The sequence below is a fragment of the Leptonotus elevatus genome, chromosome 2 (assembly GCF_054856555.1).
Source record: "Leptonotus elevatus isolate MCC_2025b chromosome 2, RoL_Lele_1.0, whole genome shotgun sequence".
NCBI lineage: Eukaryota > Metazoa > Chordata > Actinopteri > Syngnathiformes > Syngnathidae > Leptonotus > Leptonotus elevatus.
The window spans coordinates 22,715,332-22,735,974 of NC_141240.1; the positions used below are offsets into that span (position 1 = coordinate 22,715,332).

Sequence of the window (20,643 nt, forward strand, 5' to 3'; positions counted from 1 at the left end):
TGAAGATGACATTACCTCTGCGAAGGAAATAGGTAACCACCAAACACGGCTCACCTGTTTTCTGGGTTTGGTCAGCAAACTATCATTGGTTGTTACCCGTTTTCTCCGCATGGGTGATGTCATCTTCAGTCGACAGCAAGTGGCAAAATTAATTTTTAAAGGTATTCATGAAAAAATAATGTTATCCCTTATCACAAAATATCTTCTTACTGTTGAAAATAGTTCAATGAGTCAACTTGGTATCCCTTTAAATGTTATTTCAGTACCGTACTGCAAAACACATACTGTACACAAGTGGTGGGAAGAGGGGTGAGGGTTTTGGGGCGATTACACGAGTCAAAACTGTACTTTCAGAAGTCAAGTCAGCAATGTGACACGGGCGCTCTAGCATTACAGTATATGGATGTACAACTTTCTCCCTTGTAGGGCACTGAAAAACTGCCAAGAATTCAAGTAGTAGTCTACATTTATTTTGTGGTATTAGTAAGCATAGAAAGGTAGAATAAGAGTTGCTTGTGAATTCCCAAAGATACGCATGCACACACGCATGGTATTCAGTAGTCATTTTACAGATGCTGATTTAGCGCCAGCAAATCATTCATTAAGGTTGTGTTTTGGCAGACTTGTTGGTTTAGCAGCATTTAGAATGTTAGCCATGCTTGTCTGAGTTTCAAGCCAAAGTCATTAGGTTCAACTAATGTTTATTGGATCTCGAAGCTAAGATGGCTGGGTGCAATGTAGGGATTTAAATAATGGGCATTAACATTTTAATAGGACTTAATCGTTCCGTATTACAACGGTAGTGTGTTAAGATTTTAAATGGTGATAAAAGTAGTTGGAGGCATAATTAAAGGATGATGATATCTGGATATACAGATTATGCAAAACAGTATATAACTCTATTCCAGGGCCTACTTTCGATATGTCAAAAAAATGTTACTCATTGTACAGGCAAAGACCATAGTAAAACAAAAACAAGCAATTTCCCTTAACTTTAATAACATTAGAGGTTACACTAGGAGCAATGTAGCTTCTAACTTGGTATTTATGGTGCTTGACCCTTACACACATACCAACCCGCAGCAAAAAGAAGAAGAAGAAGAAACCCCAATGTTCTTACTTGGAAACAACAAGTCATATAAAATGCCTAGAAAACTTATGGAATCACCACTCCTGGATGATGATCATTGAAATGTTTACTTTTGAGGGAAAAAAAAGGGAATATCACGGATGCTCCACAACACAGCTCATTAAAAATGCCACACTTTTGGCTTCCATCCATTATTTTCTAAACCGCTTGTCCTCACAAGGGTCGCGGGGGAGGGGTTGGTTGTGTGTGTGTGTGTGTGTGTGGGGGGGGGGGGGGGGGGGCAGATGGAACCTATCCCAGGTGGCTTCGGGCAGTAGGCGGGGTACACCCTGAACTGGTTGCCAGCCAATCGCAGGCTTTACAAAACAATAAAAACAAAAGCAAGAAAGAAAATTGTTGTAGTCCGTCACATTTTAATTTCTTTTTGTGCAAATAGTGGGGACAAACAAACATGGAATTGCTCAACTCTAGAAAAAATAATGGACTCATGAAAAACAAACAAACACACCAACACTACACCACTAGTGTTGTACCACCAATCACGGCTAATCTGTTTTCTGTAGCTGAGCCGTGATTGGCCGTTACCTGAGCCCTGAGCAACTGTGATGTCATTTTCAGTTGACAGCAAGTGGCAAAATCGCCCTCTGGGATGGGAAAAAAATGGTGCTTAACTCATATTCCACAAACACAATATTAATCAGAACACCATGTTTAGACTAGTTGGGGCACATATACAACATATTGTAAAGGACATTTTTGGGTTGACTTACCCTTTCATGACTGACACACATCTAATGTTGCATAATTTACCAATTTAACTGTCTATGTTTTACTAATGTAAGATGTACAGCGTGAGTTAAATGCCTTTTATTTGTCTTGTTTGAATCTGTGCTCTGCATTTCGATGTTGTCCAGCTCGTATAGAAGGTGTATGTCTAATTTACACTTGAATTGAATACGCTGCACTCTCTTCGCACATACCCAATACCTTTAGGATACCTAAACAAAATTATTATTATTTTTTTTAGATATATATAGCTATGGCAAATATCCGTTTGTGCCACTTGAAAGGATAAAATATGAAATGTCTGGCTTGAAAACCATGCACAGTGTTAACTGAGCCATACATGTGAGCAAAGAAGATTCAAATGATGGTTTTGTATGGAGACGTGGGAGGACAAAAATTTACGCGTGTGTAGTGTTTCTGTGACACTGCCAGCTACTGACTTGGTATATTACAATACCGGTATTCTCTGTGTCAAGAGGGTCATTTCAAAAACAAACCTTTTCATTTCTACATTAAAATAACTCTTGACTGGACGACTTGCTGTCCAGTCAAGAGTTATTTTAATGTAGAAATGATTACCCAAGAGTTTACAGACACAAAGACAATGACACATCGCATGGTGCAACAGGAGGTCTAACACGACATAGATCAGACAGACGTCCACTCCGTGGCAACAAAGATGTTTTTGTGTGTGTGTGCATTTGCTGACTAACTTTCCAGATTTGCTGCTACAGCTGTCACAGAACTATTCCACTGTTTTTCCTCGCCCAACTCAACACTGACATCAGCACCTATGTACACCTCGTGCGTCACCAGTCTCACCTGTGCCAACACATTTAAAACATTTCTTAATATGACAACAAACTCCTAAAGTGTGCCTTTTGCTGTTTTGTAAAATAAGTGCATCAAAGCACAAAGTTCAAGTGCAACTTTGAGTTAGCATTTCACACAGGTTATGAAGCTTTTACCAATTTATTATGTTTCAGGTGAAATACAGTGCCGTTTATAAAATACAAATATACCGTAATTATGTCACTTGGTGTTTCATGAAACTTTAGTGGTAGTTTATTTACTTGAGTGGTAAGCTTATTCGTCTATTTTAAATGACTTTATCCAAAGACTGCATTTCCCCTGATACTACTTGAAGTATGTGAAGCCTATGTGTTCTGTCTCATGGCCAGCAGGGGGGGGACTGGCTGCAAGGGAAGGAGGTGCCTTGCCAATAACGCAAAAAAAAAAAAAAAAAAAGTTTGTTACACTCCTTAGTGACATTTAAAAAAAACAAAAAACTAAAAATAATTATGGAAGACTGTGCCAAATTTGGGGACATATCCCTTAATTTCTTAGTGAATTTGGTGTTAAATTTGTGGTGGTATCAGCCACTGGTGGACCGTTTTACAAGGGAACTTGTATCTCAAAGACTAAATGATGTTAATTTACACTCGAATATACAGGAGTAGATGTGAAGCCCCCCCCCCCCCCCCCAAGTATGCCAGCAAGGAAAAAATAAAAAATAAATATATATATATATATATTGTTACAGTTACACAACTGGCCTAACTTAGGTATAGTAATTTGAGTTTTAATGCTAAAGCTCATTGAAAGTGACATGCTGGAAAATGGAAGAGAGTTGTTCATCTTCAGGAAATAGAACTCCTGGGCCGTGTGACAGCGGTCATTAGGTCCCATCAACTTGATGACTCGACTGTCCTACTTCCATGCAGTCAAGCACATCAGAGTAAAGCAGGAAGTGGACTTCAAATGGGATTCAAGGGTTGACGCATTGTATCACTTGAAATCCCAAAACAAATTCCCAGACTTCCCCTGGGCAAGATACTCTTTGTACAACGACATCACGATGGGATCACCAACGGGATGTGACAGCAATAAGGTATGATGGGAGCACAACAATAGAAGGTGAAGAGATAGAAAGGCGAGAAGGGTGTGTGCTGTATGTGTGAGATGACTCACCAGTGCATCGGCGCCCTCGCGACGTCCCAGAGATCCGTGCTCCACCCTCTCAGTGGCTGGCGTAAGGATGTAGGGGGTCTGACTTCCAGCGGGCTTCATGTTGGGCAAGCTCAGCGACCTCATGTCCTTGACCCCCTGCTCCACTTTTAGCTCATCGCCAGGCCGTGCTTCAGGACAAAGGAGGACCATTAAGACCACCAGTACAAACTAGCCTACGTGGAGGTTACACTACAAGTCATATAGGTGCAACACAATACATTTATTATATTGTAGGGTCAGGTAATTCATTTTATTTGACATTATTTGTCGGGACAAATTTTCTTCTCCATTTCTGTGACTCCCTGCTGACACTAACAACATGGCTGCAAACAGAGGCACTAATTTACAAAAGCAGATTTGGTGCGTCAGTCAATGGTAGGTCATATAGACACAGACAAAACAACAACAACTCATACTCACTTTCCCACTAATGAACCATTTAAGTCTTCAATTAACCCAGCATGCATGTTTTTGGAATGTGAGAGGAAGCCAGAGTATCCGGAGAAAACCCAGGCCAGCATAGGGAAAACAAACTCCACACACGGAGACTGGAGCCCATTTTCAAACCCGGAACCTCAGAACTATGCTACTTAGTGGTGTAAAATAAGTTAGAGTGAAAATCTGCAAGGGAGTGAAATCAATGCACCAATAACTAGGTACACCTCTGAAGCATTTGTTTTCATTTGCTGGACTATTTCTCTAACAAGAATCAGAACTCACTATATTGACTTGATTTTTCTAGAATTGGTTTTGTGTGTTAGAATGTGCACATATTAAGCTCTGAGGCCAAGCTCTGCTGCCTTCTGTCCTTTTATCATTGTTCATTGCGCAACCTTTGTTACAATTACCCTATTTTTCTGCAGCACAGATGTAAATGGGATGAACGTGTTTCACCTCTCTTGCTAGCTTTATTCACTTAAGGAGTCCACTCCCTTTCCTCTTTTCATCTGGACAACGGGTGTGAGAGGAAACTGGCCCATACAGATTACCCTCGTTGTTGTAAAGGTCAACTCAGATAAGAGTGCACATGTCAAATATACCACTTGGCATTGAATCAAAAGGCTCCTTACTTTCTACTTGTATGAACAAAGTGGTATTGTTGATGCCAGCGTCATGAGTCATTTTTAGCTTATTATGAACAATAACATCCGGCTGACTGCAGCTTTTGGACACACACAAACACAATTGGACAGTTTGGGTTGTAGAAAGGACCCAAAACCTTCAGCCAGTACTTCAAAATTACTACCAGTCAGACATGACATAACAGTGCAGCTTTTACCTTTGACTTTAAGGTAGTGACCGCCAAATCGATAGGCCTCAAAATTGAGGGACAGAGGCGTGTTGGACTGATCCAGGAACAAGTCGACACGCGACAGCTCGATGCCGTTCCTCTCAAACACAGGACCGAGGACCTCTCTGGCGCCAGGAGACAAATGACAAGAAATTATGTAATTGAAAGAAACATGCTAATTCTCAAAACTTAAAAAAAATAAAAAAATCTTTGAGGTTATGGGGGCTTTAGCGATATGAACATATCAGTCCATATGACCTCACCTCAGAGTTTTCTTTTTCATAGCAGGTACTATTTCTGTGTTGATGTCCACATTGAGGTCAAACTTGAGACTGAAGCACTCTTTGCTGGGGTCCTGGAGGAGGGAAGGGTATACACACTGTTAGTTTACACAGAAGCTTCCCTGGCTGCACCAGACTGTTGATGTAGCGCATGCTAGCCCTTAGCAACCGCACAGGCACTGTAGCTTTAAGCCTCATAGCAGCTTGGGAGACACTTCCTAGCGGCACAATATGCAAGAACAACCAAACGTGTGCTTCTGCCAAGTAGGTTTTATGGATGACGACCTACATCGGTGTGTCTCCTCCGTGGCTTCTTCTTCACCAACTTCATACCCCCCGTTTTTTTCTCCCTGCAAATAAGGGATAATTTGATTTAAAACAAACAAAACATTTGATTATATAAATTTTAAGATACAGTAAGTGGAGGGTTACTAACCCGCGGTCACTGCTCCCCTCATCTTCTTCTTCGAGGTCGGAGGGGGCGCTGGTCCGTGGGGGGCAGGATCGCGTGGACACGTTCCGAGCCAGGATGGAGGCTAAGTGGGGACAAAATAATTTGTTGACAATGTAAAATAACAACAGTAACTATAATGTCATTGTTATGCCGTGGAAAGTGGCTTTGCAGTTTCTATGCAATTTCTTTATGATGCTAACTGACCATCTAATGGAGATAAAAAATAATTGCTTCACACTAAGATTTAATTATATATAGTTTTTTTTATTGTTATTTATTGGTATCTACAATATGTGGCTTTTCACCAAATTTGAACAAGAATCCTACCATTAAAAAAAACTAAAACTAAAATCTAGGTTTGTGTTTTTGGTGGAAGTAACTATAGTCTCAGTTGTCAATATTTGCATCATTTTTAAACATGTAGATTTAGGCTGACGTCTAATTAAATGGTCATGAACCATAAACAAATATATATTTTAAAGTTTTTAAGTTGGCACAAATAGTAACTCAAAGGGCAACACCTGAAAATTAATTATTTTATCATCAATTCTGTCCAGAGTTGCAATGTAATGTGTTCTTCCTTGAACGCCACAAAATTTTAGGAAAATGAGTTGCATATTGTTTGCTTAATCCTGCTCATTGCGAAACAAATCAAACAAATTGGTGCATGCTACCTTGAGGTTGTAAGTCAAATCGGGGGTGCCGGTCAAAGTGCATATTGTCGTTCTTCTCCAAGTGGCAGCGCGAGTCACATGACTCACACAGGTGAAGGGGGCTTTTGCTATTCAGGCCTTGGCAGTCAGGATGGTGGCAAACCTGCAAATTACAAATGTAAACATACAGAAAGAAAATATGTCAAACCAACAGAAGACTGGGATCGAGCATTATCAAGTAAAAAACAGCTACAGACTTAATATTATACAGTATACAATTCCGGCAAAACCACAGCGTTTTAAATGACAACTGAAATATTGACACTCCCACCTTTACACCATCTGTCTTGCTCTGTCAAGTTTTCAACTTTGCACACAGATCTGAGATCGGCTTACCCATTCACAATCTAAAATGGAGACCCAAGAACAGCTAGGCTGACCCCAGACCAGCAATGTACTGGAAGCTTTTTCAGAGTCCAGACAACAGGCAGCAGAAGGCTGCAGGATTAAGGAGCTCTGTCTCAGACCAGACAGATCCAACACCCGCACCAACCAACCTCCGCGACCTCTTCTCATGCCTCACCTCAAGGGGTGATGGTCTGATAAACACCAGGGGGCTCTTGCACGCCTCTGCCGCTTTCACGCACACCCGTGTCAGGATGCAAGGATATATAGGGAGATACAATGGAGGTCCCGCTAATGTATTTCCTGTCATTGTGCTTGAGTAGATTTTGTTTGTGTTTACAATAGTGTCATCTTTGATTAGGCCTTCCTGCAATGATCTTGTGCTTTGAGAAAAGAAAAATCTGTTGCCAATCGGCTCTACAGCAATACATTTAAATGAAATCAAGTTGTCAGGAAAGGTAAAAAGTAGTGCTGTCAAAGTTGAAGCATTAATTGATTAATTAATCACAAAAAAATGATCGCATTAATCATGTATTAGCGCAGATTAATCGCACTGTTAATTTTGACCACAGATTATCCTTTAGCTTGACAGCAGATGGTTACGTTAAAGGCAGCACTGGTTGTGTTTGAGCAATAAACATAACTACATGCATTAAAGTAAAGCATTTATTACATGTTTGTGTGTTCATGTCAAAATATTGGGGTCATTTTTCTCAATTTTTAATTATGCAAGTAATTAACTGATTAGAAAAAGAGGATGCTGAGCGTGTGCAGTGGATCCAAATTTTTTGAAAACGCCCTCATAACATTAAATGTTGGAACACATAACAGGTGCTCTTCATGTTGGTTAAAAAAAAACCTAATTTAATTAAATAATTAATCGTAATTAATCAAAATTCTAAAATGATTATCGGATTAAATTGTTTTATCGTTTGACAGGCTCTAGTAAAAAGGCATTACTAATGTTGCACTATACACAATAGACATCAAATTTTAGGAAAATGTGTGATGTTTAAATAGGGTTCTACATTAAAAGTGGCCCAGAGAACGCAGGCCTGACTGGGCCAGTACCAATTTCCTAAACATGATGAAATCAACACATTCTTGCTTTTAAAATATTTTATATTCAGTACTTTGACTTTGAGTATTATCCACTTAAATTGATCAATCATCATTGATCTTTTTGTGATGCACTAATTGCTTTGTGTAGCAGGTTAAATCTTTCCATAAGGAGTGGCTTCAGTGAGATATGAAGGCCAGAAAATGTCGAATGGTAACTAATCAGAATTCATACTGAAAAATATTCATACTACAAGTAATATTGTCTCAGTGAAATAACCATTGAAAAGTATCATCATCATCATCATCATCATATATATATAATAAATATACTGGGCCAGTACTGGTTCTGGCAAGGCCACATGGCTCATCACAACATGGCTCACCTAAAAAGGCTTAAATGGGAAGTCAACGTGAACATCTTTACAATAATAGGTTATATGTGGCCCCACTAGTCTAAACACTGTATTCTGATTAATATTGCATTTGTGGAATACAAGTTAAGCAGCCAGATCCACACATATACTGTACATCCACCTCAGGGGGCAGCCATTTTGCCACTTGTTGTCTACTGAAAACGACATCACAGTTGCTATGTTGTTGTCATGGAAAGCAAGTGGCAAAATGGCTACCCCCTGAGATGGATGTAAATGGGTACATTTGGTTGCTTAACTCATATTCCTCAAACACAACAATCAGAATGTTTAGACTAGTGGGGCTGCATAGAACATATTATTGTAAAGAAAATGTTTGGGTTGACTTCTCCTTAATTGTGGGACCCTTTTAAAATGTTGTTTGGCTGTAGTGATAAATGAAAGTCATGAAATTGCAATTAAAATAATTGTCATGGTTCTCCCACTATCACCTGTTGCTATAAACCATGTGTTTAACATGTATATCTTACAATGCATTATGGCAATACAGGATTAATAGAAATGTTTGCACCACAATACCGAAATATTATTTTATGCTAATGTCGACTAACCTACGATTTAAACGGCTAACAAAGAAAGACAAAAAAAGACATACCCAAAAGTATTCTCATATCTTCAAGTGTGATTCCAATGACTTCATAACTAGTTGAACAGGAAGAAGGATATACCACTTCCTGTCAAAGAGGAAGTAGTCCGTTGACGTCACGGGAAAAGGACTAAAGACCTCATCAAGCCAGAGTACTACTAGTGAGTGTGACACTGCTCCATATCCACGCTGGCCAAACGTCGAGTTGGCCACCTCGCCAGGCTGCTAACAACCTACCCCCACTTCATTAATTAATAATCCCCTCCTCTCAATGTCTAGCCAGCTATAATCACAGCTTGGAAGGGACGGACGGGAGGGGGTTGGGGGTTAGGACTAGGGAAGGGAATGAGGATGAGGAATTTCCACGGGAAATATAAAGCACACGGGAAGAAAAAAAAAAAGGAGGAAAAACTTTCCTCCAGAAGCTTTCACGAAAGAGTTTCTCGCCTAATCTTGGGGCCTAATTGGTGCCTGTGCTCTGTCAAAACCATCTGACAGTCCAACAGAGATTAAACAGAGCTGTTCGACCCACCACGAGCAAGAAACTCCTCCTCCCTCCTTCCCTTTCTCATGGCTACAACCCCTCCCCTTCCTCTCATTTCCAGCCACGCTCACAATGAAAGGGCCAGACTGAGCTGGGTCCTGAGAGAGAACAAGTTATTTTTAGAAAGATACTAGAGGAGCTCGAATGCGTCCATGTCCAAAAAAGATTTACTGCACTGCACATCAACCTAATGTTTTCCTTTAAGGTGGATTCGATTTTTTTTGTACTTCACTATTTTGAGAGAATTTCCAAGACAATCAACAAATTATTCTGTTTAATCAGGAATCAAAATAAAGTATTATTACCTTGATTTACAAGTTGAATTTGCTCCATGACTGAATTTACACCAAAAAAAAATTCCAGGGTCAAAATGTTGCCTATCCCAAACTGCTAGCCCTTTGCATTGCTCCTTACACAAGAAGTTCTTTGGGTTTCAAAAGATTGCTGACCTTGTTCTATACTTCTACAAAAACAAAACGCACAAAAAGTTGCACCTGTGACACACTCTGCACTGCAGCTCTCACAAGGTACTTTGACGCATCGCGTGACCTCATGTATGACAGTGGTTCGATAACTTTTTTTGTGACACTAAAGGCATTTTACCGTGTATGCACACACATTCCGCAGGGGTTTGTGTGTCATCAGTGATTACATGGTGATAACACAAACACATGCAAGTCTGCAAGAAAATGACTTAGAAGGTGAGTCAGGATGATTCCTTTCATCCTCCCAAGCACCACGTGAGCTATTTCCATCCGCACAGAACATATCACAAAGACGCCAACATGGATCATTTGACCGCTTTGATTGAACAGCCTCTCTTTGATCTTTGTCTGATTTTGTTTTATATGCCAATATTGTGCCGTTCCCTCTAAAAGCATTGGAATGGCAAGACCAGTTCCTTTGTTTTTGTTACTGAAGATATCTAAAGATGGGTATCAGACCCAAGTACAGAATTCCAGTTGTTATTTCATAGTTATTACATCTAGATGTGTTGAACAACTCGGGACAGAGCCCCTTTTGTTTGAAGCCATCCACTTTTCAAATGAGCAAAAGTATTGGAACGGACATTATGAAATTCACTTAGAGTTAATTTTACCATTGACTTGCTTTTCCAGGCCTTCACTGCAGCCTCCGTGAGCTCTTATTTGTTTCTGGGGATTTCGTCCTTCAGTCTCCTATTCACAAGGTAAAATGCATGCTCTATTGGGTTAAGGTCTTTGGATTGATTTGGCCAAAACAAGACCATCCACTTTTTCGCCCTGATGAAGTCCTTTATGTTGTCAATGTGTTTTGGGTCATTATCTTGTCGCATGACGGAGCTTCCTTTGATTAGTTTGGATGCATATTTTGTAAATTGACAGACAACATTGTTTTTGTAGACTTCAAAATGCAGCTGCGACCATCACGAGTTCCAAAGGGAGAATCACCAAGTAGGTTTGATGAGCTAAAAGCCATGGTTGCTTGTATCAGTAACAAAGTGATAAGCATTTTCCCTCCAAACTCAAAGAACAGCCCGTCCTGGCAGAGCACACCTTTCACTTATGTAACAGCATGCATCACAGTGTGCGTGTTTGTGTCTGTCCGGTCCAAGCGAGAGAGGTGGAGGTGGGGGGAGCGGCACCGCAGGCTAACTTCCTGTCGAAGTCAAGGTGAGTAATCAGAGCCCCATTTGTTTGTGATCCATAAATTTTATGATGTAAATATGGTACTTTAGAAGCACATATACCATTAAATGTGATGTAAATATGGTACACTATAGGTAGGCTACATAGAACATTAAATATAATGTGCAAATAGGATTGCATAGACCACCATAAAATAAAGCACAATATGGAGGAATGTGAGGGTTCCATGCCTATTTTTTTTATATATATATTTTTTAACATGTTGGGAAAGAGTCTACTGATTAAATAAAACCACTGCGGAGTGCTCAAGCCAGCAGCCGCAGCAATGTCGCTATGTCCTCTCGTGTCATTACTCCATATAACACCATTTCACCGTATTGTATGAGATGCTGTTACTAACTGCTAATGTTCATCTCCTTGAGCTTGATTCACATGGCAAGGTTTTAAAATTGTTGGCAGACTTCCAAACTCTTAGAGACCCCACACATGACGAGAGAAAAAAAATCACGAGTACAACAGTCTTGAATGTACAAGCTGCTCATTTAGGTATTTTTAGAAGATAATATTTTGTCCCCCCAAAAATTGTGATATTAATTAATACCTTTAAAAACACAATTTGCCAGTGGCTGTTGACTCAAGATGATATCATGCGTGCTCAAGAAACAGGTAACGACCAATCATGGCTCAGTTTTCTAACGTCAAATGACCAAACCTAGAAAACAGGTAAGCTGTGATTGGCCGTTACCAGTTTCCTGAGCACCTATGATGTCATTTTGAGTCAAAAGTTACCAAATTAATTCTAAACAATATACTAACTTTTCATTGCTGAAAATGGCTAAATGACTCAAGTATCCCTTTAAAATATCACACACAAACCGATTTCAATCATGAATAATTCCAGGTTAGACGGGAAGTCTCACAAAAGAGTAAACAAACACAGCGGACCAGTGGAGATAGTTTCTGCATTGTTTTTAGCAGGGGGAAAAACAACATAAAAAGAAAAAGGGTTGGTGAAAGGAGCGGAGACAGTGCAAGCACGGACTTTCTGTCACGCCATGACTGTTTGGATTTCCTAATACTGTCCTTCCACGCCACCTCACTTTCTGATCGGGACACACTGCACACAGTGAGAAGTGGAGCAAAACAACCCAACATGTTGAATATCCCCGATTTGACATTTGAATAGCCCCAAATGCCCTTCCGAGTGGCCGAGATCAGTCTTAACACACCACACACAGCAGCAATATCTGTCAAGTTTATCTTTGATATCGGTGCATCCTTACGATTGTCGGGAGGGGAGATTCGGGGTTAAAAATCAGGCTTAAATATCCTGCCGTCACGTGCCGTGTGAATCGGTTTCCTGATCACCAGTCGAAATATGTGTGGAAGGCTCACACATGGTCTGGCTGGAGCAGACACCACATCCATCAGCACAAACTGTCAGAGCACAACTTTACAGAGTAACTTCAAGTCAACGTCTGCATGGCAAGCCTTTGAGGTGCGTCTGCTCAATGTTACTTTCCCCCACTTTTGTCTCCCAAACAGTCTGCATTGTCCCCTTGGGAGACGAACATAAGACGAGATGGGCCCTCACAAGCGTTTTGCATTTGTGGTTCACCTTGGCCCCTTTGGTGCGAGGGAGATGCCCGGTGACAGATTACAGAGATCAAAGCGGGGGAGACAGACCAAGGCCCCCGTCCATGTCTTATTTATTATCAATATATAAAGTGAGCATGTGTTTAGCAGGTTGCAGCAGATGCGCCTGACGAGCGCTTATGCAACACGACTGGCCGCCAGTCTGCGCGCCTGCCTTACATTAAACAGCTTGATTGTGACCACGCACATGTGGAGCTACTCAAACAGAGGCACTTGTGTTTGATCCTTCAAGGTGAAAACAAAACGACTGTGAGAGACTAATGTGTCTGTCGAGTGTACAAAATAACATAGCGACCGTCATACACAATCTGGCTACTGACCTACCTTCAGTTTATTCCGAAGAAATAAAAGACTAGTTATATGTTCCACGTGTCAATGTTCAGCCATCATCATAAAACTCTTGAATATGGATGGATGGACTTTACAGGTATGGTTTTGGTATAGACGGACTGTCCGTCAGTCTGTCACTGACAGACGCCTGTTTTGCAGACGAATGATGAGAAACTTAAAAAAAAAAAAGATGGACTAAGCACTGATAAAGTGGCTTTTTGTCCATTGGTGTAATTGTCACTAACTGAGTCAAGCACCAACGGACCTCTCAGTCTTTCACTGGCAAACCCCCGTTTTGTTTCCGAATGATGGACTGACATCATGCCCGCCTGTGTCGGTCCGAAAACAGTGGTGACGAAGTAATGACGTAAGCATGGTTAAAATAAAATGACAAATGACATACCAGCAAAAAAAAATAAAAAACTTCCCACCTCTGCATTTTAGTATATTTAGTTATACTAGTTCCAATTTTGGGGGCTGCAACAAATGATTATTTTAATAAAGGAATAATCTATACATTATTTTAGCAATTAATCGATTAATTTTATTTAAATAAAAAGTTTTAATTTCCAACTCTTCATTTAAAACAGGAAATTATTTCAAATTGACAGTGCAGAAAAGGCACAAACTAATTATGATTCAGTTACTTGTTTGGTCTGTAAAATTTAGGGCTGGTCTGATCCGATCCACTGGATCGGTATCGAGTCCGTTCCAGGCCAAAGTGACTGGATCAGTACCGGATTGTTATTGTTTTTTTAATCAAAACCAGCCCAATCCAATCTATAAACCCAAACAATATCATGTCCTCAACTTCACTTTGCACGACATGCTAACAGGCATCTATATTTTCATCATAACGGAATTAGAATTACTTCTGTGTCAAAGAATCATGGGAAATGCAGTCCTACTCGCCTATTGATGCTGTCACACTAACACAGATATTTTGTGTCGAGTCCGAACCTAGCGTAATCGCGTTAAGTCTAATAAATAAACATACGGAACAATTAGAATAAACTATGTAGCATACATTGCTTCACAAAGATAATACACCTTATGTATGAAAATATTTCAAAATAGTGTTGTCCATTAATACAGTATCACGCCTACACATGATTTCAGAGTGTTTTCCTACTTTCTTTAGAAGAACAGAATAGTTGTACACTGAACATGTTTGCTTGATGGTGACATTCAAAAGCAGTATCAAGCAGATTACATGCGTAAGTTGAAGTGCACTTGTATATATGATAGGTTTAGACATTTTTGTGTTTCATTGTATCAACATAAAACGAATAAGGGGTAGGACTAGATACGTGTTTAACTTCCTCCTACCCCTTTTGAACATAAAATCTTTTCTTTATTCCTATTCTTGTTTTTTCTTTTTTACTTCAACTTATATTTTATACTTGTGATGTGTTTTTAGTTTTCTTTATGTTTATATGTTCAATAAAACCATAAAACAAAACAAAAAACAAGAACAGTTGTTGATCATGTACCCTGCGATTGCCGCTTGTCCAAATTCAGCTGAGATGGGTTGCGCTCACCCACGAACCTATCCACGCCATCAACTTCACTTCTGTCTAATTGGAAACAATCACAGGCTGCCAATTAGGCCTACAGTCCAAAGCAGCATGTGGCTATAACCATAACTATAGAAGCCCACTTAGCGTTTTATGAGCATGAAGTTGTCTGTCAAACTTAATGTTAACTAAACAGTAAACATGCAATAATCCAAGAACTACACCTGCTAAAATCTCTATGAATATGTACAGTAGTGACTTTCTAAAAACAGTCAATCGAGTATCAGTATGTGTTTAAAGCCCCCCCATCCCCAGTACAGGGAATAATCTCTTATCTTCTTATCATCAGAGCTCTGACGAAGGCTGAAGCGATAGCCAAAACTGTCAGCAAGATAAGAGATTTTTCTTTTTACTGGAAAAAAAAAACATGTCTGGAGAAAAAAGAAAGAAACTAAAACACAAGGTGAGCATTGTAGCAAGAGCATTAGTATGGTCCCCAATAGTGCAAGGAAACAAGTCTTGCTTCTGCATGTAGCCTACCAAGAAAAAAAAATGCCATTCATAATTGTCATGGCTTAAAACCGTTTTTGTGTGGACCAAAAGCCAAAGGGGAAAATTACACGGACTGTGTTGTGTGCGCAAATGAATTAATATGGGTAGAAAATTGAATCAATGAAATCAGATTTCAATCAAAAATTTAGCCAATGGAAACCTGCCAAGCAAATTATCATTCCGCCTATTTCCTCCAGTAGGCTACATGAAGGAAGTTGAAAAGATGATACAGTTGATAAAACACCGTACATACAGTAGATAGCAAAGATGTCCTGTTGATTTTGAGCCCAGTTTCTCTTTTCTGACTAAAGTCAGCAAAAGCAAAACTGGCTCGACTGGCTCTAAAGCAGAGGTCACCAAACTGAGAGCTACTTCTTGGTTACTGATTAATGCAAAAGGCTGCCTACCACACTTTGGTACATATTTCTGAAATAACAAATTTGCGCAAATTACTTTTAATTACGTTATTAATAATTAATAATATTAATCAACATGAAGATCACAAGGATTTTTCAAAATGATTTTTCAACAATGGTAGGAAACAAATATAAACATGCAACACTTTATTCTACTAGTGTTTACATTTTGAAATGAGCACTTCTACAACATTCCCAGTAAATCCCAATGTCCCACCACAGGTGAGCTGTTTTTAGAAAAAGCCTGCAGGCTACTCATGTGGTCCTTGGGTGCTACCTGGTGCCACATGCACTACGTTGGTGATCTCTGCTCTAAAGATGTTCCTAATTGATTATCCTGATCTGTGACCCCAGTGAGGATAATGTCATGATCTGGGATTTTGTTGAGTTTTGGTTTTAGTCAGTTTTAGGCCCCGTCCACACGAAAGCCAGTTCCGTGTATGTATCCTCACAAGTTTCTTACCGTTTAGGCCGCACGATGGCGCGGTTTCGGAGCTTGAAAAGATTTCAAAACGCAGCCCGTACGCGTCCGTCTGGACACCATATGCAGGATACTCCTCCAGTGAAGACGTAATGGTCGCAGCTCGATGACGACGCATTGTCGCAGCTCGATGACGTATGTGCCAATTCTCGCGTGACTGTCAGTCTGTCAACAACAATGGCGGCTGGCCATGTCGTAGTCGTTTTGCGCAGCCTCCTTAGCTTGCTTATGCTTTTGCAGCAACATACTTTGCTTCTTTATTCCCACGTTCAGCAAGCAGTGTTGTACTTGAAACACCCGCCACTGTTACTTCTCCTGTGTTCGTCTTTTTCATGTTGCTTTGATACATGCAAAGCCATGTTTTTTTCTGTAGATTTCAATAAAGTTTTTAAAAAAAGTCTTCGTCTTCTTCGCTGATTCTTCTTCTACGCTTTCTGTTGATTCCCTTTGACTGCGCTACAGCGCCACTCCAGACTTGGCATATACATTACAGCCGTTAAAAGTTTTGTCATGTTTTCCTTGTGTGCCATTTCTCCTTAGGTTATTGCGTTCACCTGTGGTTGTCAACCCGGTCCCGTCTTATCCAATCAGCTCCCTGCGCTACTTGTGTCTTATCCAGGTGTCTCTCATCTCGTCAGTTTGTGTTTAGTTTTCTGCTTTCTTTCAGTCCTTTTCGGTTTATTGTCTTTGTCACACCTTGTTTCCTGCTCTTCTGAGTCGTGTCTGGCTTATTTTGGTACGAGTAAGTTTATTCCTGTTTTTTGTTTGTACTTTGTACCTTGTTTATTTTTATTTTTCATTATCCCAGTAACTAGTCTGCTTTTTATAAATATATCAGATCCTAAATCTTCAAGGGTGTGGAAAGCAGAAAGGGCAGCCAAGCCTGTGAATAATCTCATGCTCACTAGACAGGGACAGTCATCTTGGTAAATTACACCAATTTGAAAAGTTACAGTACAATTGCCCAACATGCTATGATGAATAATGAAGATTCTGGGACAATTAAGGGCTCCAACCAACCACTGGTCAATTGACTGACTGATCATTGCTTTGTGTGTCACTATTCTATCAGCATGCAGTCCACTTAACTACAATGTTGTGTAAGATATGTATATAAAACAAACAAAAAACAAACAAACAAGCAAACAAAAAAACTGATTCAACAAGTGAGGCTCATATTTATAGTACACCTTTATGTGAGTCAGTGTCTGGGATGAAATGAAGTCCTGCTTCCGTAATGCAATCATCATCTGCTCAGTGATGCATGATGACAGAAAAGTAGACTTTCCCAGATTGGGAAATGGAAAACTTTGCTTTCAAAAAGCATTGAAAAAATGGTTAATCTAAAACATAACGCCAATATGAGTAAGACCTGTAATTACATGTACCTATTATCTAGTTGGCTACTTTAATTTAGTAAAAAAAAAAGAAAAAAGAAGGAAAAAAAAGGAAAATTGATCATTATATTTCACATACTGTGTTGGTGGGAGGGTCCAAGTTAAAGTATGAAAAGTTATAGGAAAAATAAAACAAACAGAAATGTTACATTTTCCTAAAATCACAAACAAAGAGTGATAGATTAAGTCTGTAATGGTCACTGACAGCTTTGGTTGCCATGGTAACAGTCGCACGTATTTGCCATATTTCTTAATCTTACACTACAATTTCTGGTTTATTCATTCAAACGTATTACTCAATTTAATTTCTACTACATGGCAGCAAACTATTAGGACCTGCAATAATATTGTCCTCTTAAATTGATCACAATGTAGCTCAATTTCTTTCGGACATGTTGACTATGGATGGGCAAAATGATACATTGTTCAGAAATCAATTGATTGTGTGATATAGATGGTTGATTAATTGCGATTGTCTTGACGCAATTAAGGCAAAAGTGACTGTAACTGGCTCCCCCTTTGATCCATTACAGTATTGCGTATATATTTCTGTATGCAACTTCTTTGTTTCTGCCAGCTGTGTTGCTTGATAAACACTTAGTGGTGCACATCTTGTGTTGTTAGAGGTGGACACATGTACTATACTTCAATTGGACTTTAAATACCACCAAATTTATTTAGGACCCTTGGTCGACAAAGTGAAGTATGTGAGTTTGCTCCGAAACCCAAAACGTTTACGAACCGAAGCAACATTTCCCTTTGAATTTAATGTACCGTAATTACAATTTATCCATTCCATCCCCAGAATGAAGTTGTGTTTAATTCGTTTTGAATCAATAAATATAGCACACTATAAAAACTAACCGTAAAAATAAATTATGCTCTTTTGGTAGAAAATATCTGAACAATGTCGTAGCCTTTTCAAAATAAAGAAGCTATATACTCATAGATAACTATTGTAAAACAGTAACGCTCTCACCAATGACTTCATAAATCCTCACAAATTTTCCAACCTTTATGAGTTCATGTTTTCCCTGTATCAAAACAGTAAATCCCTTTCGCCACCACATCAGCTGCCTTCTTTGCTTCTTGATTTTTAATAGAACAAATCAAATGGTTGCTTTCGCCAAACAAAACTGCAATGTGAGATAATAAACAACACCCATCTCTTCTTAGCTATTACATTTCTTTTTTCGAAAAAAAAAATACAATTAGGCTTATAACATTATCGCCATCAATTTGTAGGGTTTTTTTGGAGCAAGAAACAAAGATAATCCTATGTGTCGTATTGAAGTATGTTTATACGGTGCACGAAAAAGCACAACTGAAACTCCTGCATTGATACCACGATGATTTGTCAACCAAAGGATAAAGGTGACATTTTTATATAGTGCTTTAACAACAGCATATGGTGCTCAAAGCGTTTTACAATGCCTCACATTCACCCATTCACGGTCAACTGTTGCCACGCAGGTCCACTTGGAGCAAATCGGGGTTCAGTGTCTTGCTCACTTCGACATGGTCACCAGGAGTGAGGTTCCAACCCACGAATGGGAGACGACCAATCTACCACTGAGCCATGCCGCCCCTAAGAAATGAAGAATGGCTGAAACGAGCCTATATTTCTTCAGATATTTTGTCCGTAAACGTTCATACATCAAGGTGCCACTATATTTTCAGTGTCTCCTCTGGCTGTATCAAAGAGATAACATCTACAAGACAGCCCCTCTCATATGCATCTCCAGCTGGCACAAAAAGATGATTTACATTTCATAATGTCATCAAAACAACCATCACCAGAGAATCCTTTTAAATTGAAATTATACAACAAACTGTTTCCAGAACATTCCTACAGGGAGCACCGCAACACTTTTATGACATGCTGTGGCAAAAGATCCGTTTGAACTTGCAGTAATCTTCACCACACCGAAAACTATTACCTCCACTTAAAAAAGCTCTCCTATCTGACAAATGGCAGTTTTAACAATTTTAACTTCCTCAATGTTCAAGCAACATGTTAATATGTTAGGTTTAAATGCATAAAAAAAAAAAAAGATTTATACACTCCAGATCGGTAAACTGTTCTGTTTTTTATCACACACACAAAAGGAAACACTTAAAAATGGTTCCTGACATTAAAACCCAACAAGAACTGAGCCTTGACCATCCAAACCACGTTGGCGGGATAAGTGCCACTCACCTGCAGCTGGGGCTCAAAGTCAAATGTAGCAGTAGCAGCTCACAGAGTCTGTTGCACGAGCGGCCATTCTATCCATAGCTTGAGGGCAGGCACACAGATAGACAAGGGGGGATGGTGCACAAGGCCCAGGAAAATTGAAATCCCAACACTGACTGCTGATTTGGATAAGAGCTGTTCCAAATTTGACACAGAGAAGGATTTGTTTGAGACTTTTTTTTTTTTTTTTTTTTTACTGTTTAGGAGAAGGTTGGCGTGTGCCAGGAGGGAGGCTGGTGTGTTGATATAAGAAGCAGATGTGAAATACGCACACTTGGGAAGAAAAACAGACAAAGTGCTGTTCCACTCAAGACATGGAAAAACAAAAGCCGCCATTGTCAATTCTAATGTCGCACACCTGCCTTTACTTTGACCAAGAATGAATGGAAACTTGATGAGCAGTAAAAGTCATATTACAATACAAGTTAAGTTATTCAATTGGTACCTACCATAGAAAACGGCACGTTCCCAGGAAATACAAGCCTTTGGAGTTTCAGTGGAAGAATAAAAAAAAAAAAATCAATATTGACAAGGTCCAATGGGACACAATGAAGGTCAAAGTTCTAGTTCCGACCTGGTTCAAACTTGCTCATATATGTGAGGATGTTCCAGTCACTTTCCGCCTTGTATGATATTCCTGATCCACAAAATATGACAGTGGATGTGTTCACTTTGACAGCAGTCTGACAGCCCCACACGGTAACACACAGGCAGAAAGTCATAGGCCCCGCCCACCTTCCCTTCCATCACACCCACACAAGCTTACACACATCCGAGCTGACTCACATCAACTCCTCTTTTCCTCCCTAAGGTTCTGGCTGATCCACATCACATTGT

At 39.7% G+C, this 20,643-nt stretch overlaps 1 protein-coding gene across 8 annotated transcripts in view; it reads right to left on the bottom strand.

Annotated features, from left to right (window-relative positions):
- The window catches only part of plekhg5b (pleckstrin homology domain containing, family G (with RhoGef domain) member 5b), a 76,021-nt gene that overhangs the window by 21,286 nt on the left and 34,092 nt on the right, over positions 1-20,643 (bottom strand). Inside the window, exons 1-10 of one of the 8 annotated variants that reach the window (XM_086069533.1) lie at positions 20,381-20,455; positions 20,256-20,289; positions 19,771-19,941; positions 19,010-19,158; positions 6,587-6,728; positions 5,895-5,994; positions 5,748-5,808; positions 5,441-5,532; positions 5,166-5,302; positions 3,848-4,014 (exon numbers count right to left, since the gene is read on the bottom strand). In XM_086069533.1, the coding sequence (XP_085925659.1) occupies positions 3,848-4,014; positions 5,166-5,302; positions 5,441-5,532; positions 5,748-5,808; positions 5,895-5,994; positions 6,587-6,629 (600 nt within the window). In that variant the 5' untranslated portion in view covers positions 6,630-6,728; positions 19,010-19,158; positions 19,771-19,941; positions 20,256-20,289; positions 20,381-20,455. Of the gene's footprint in view, positions 1-3,847; positions 4,015-5,165; positions 5,303-5,440; positions 5,533-5,747; positions 5,809-5,894; positions 5,995-6,586; positions 6,729-9,058; positions 9,532-9,898; positions 10,019-16,155; positions 16,177-19,009; positions 19,159-19,770; positions 19,942-20,255; positions 20,476-20,643 lie in introns of those variants that run through there. The other 7 variants (XM_086069530.1, XM_086069531.1, XM_086069529.1 and 4 more) reach the window with 7 other exon arrangements.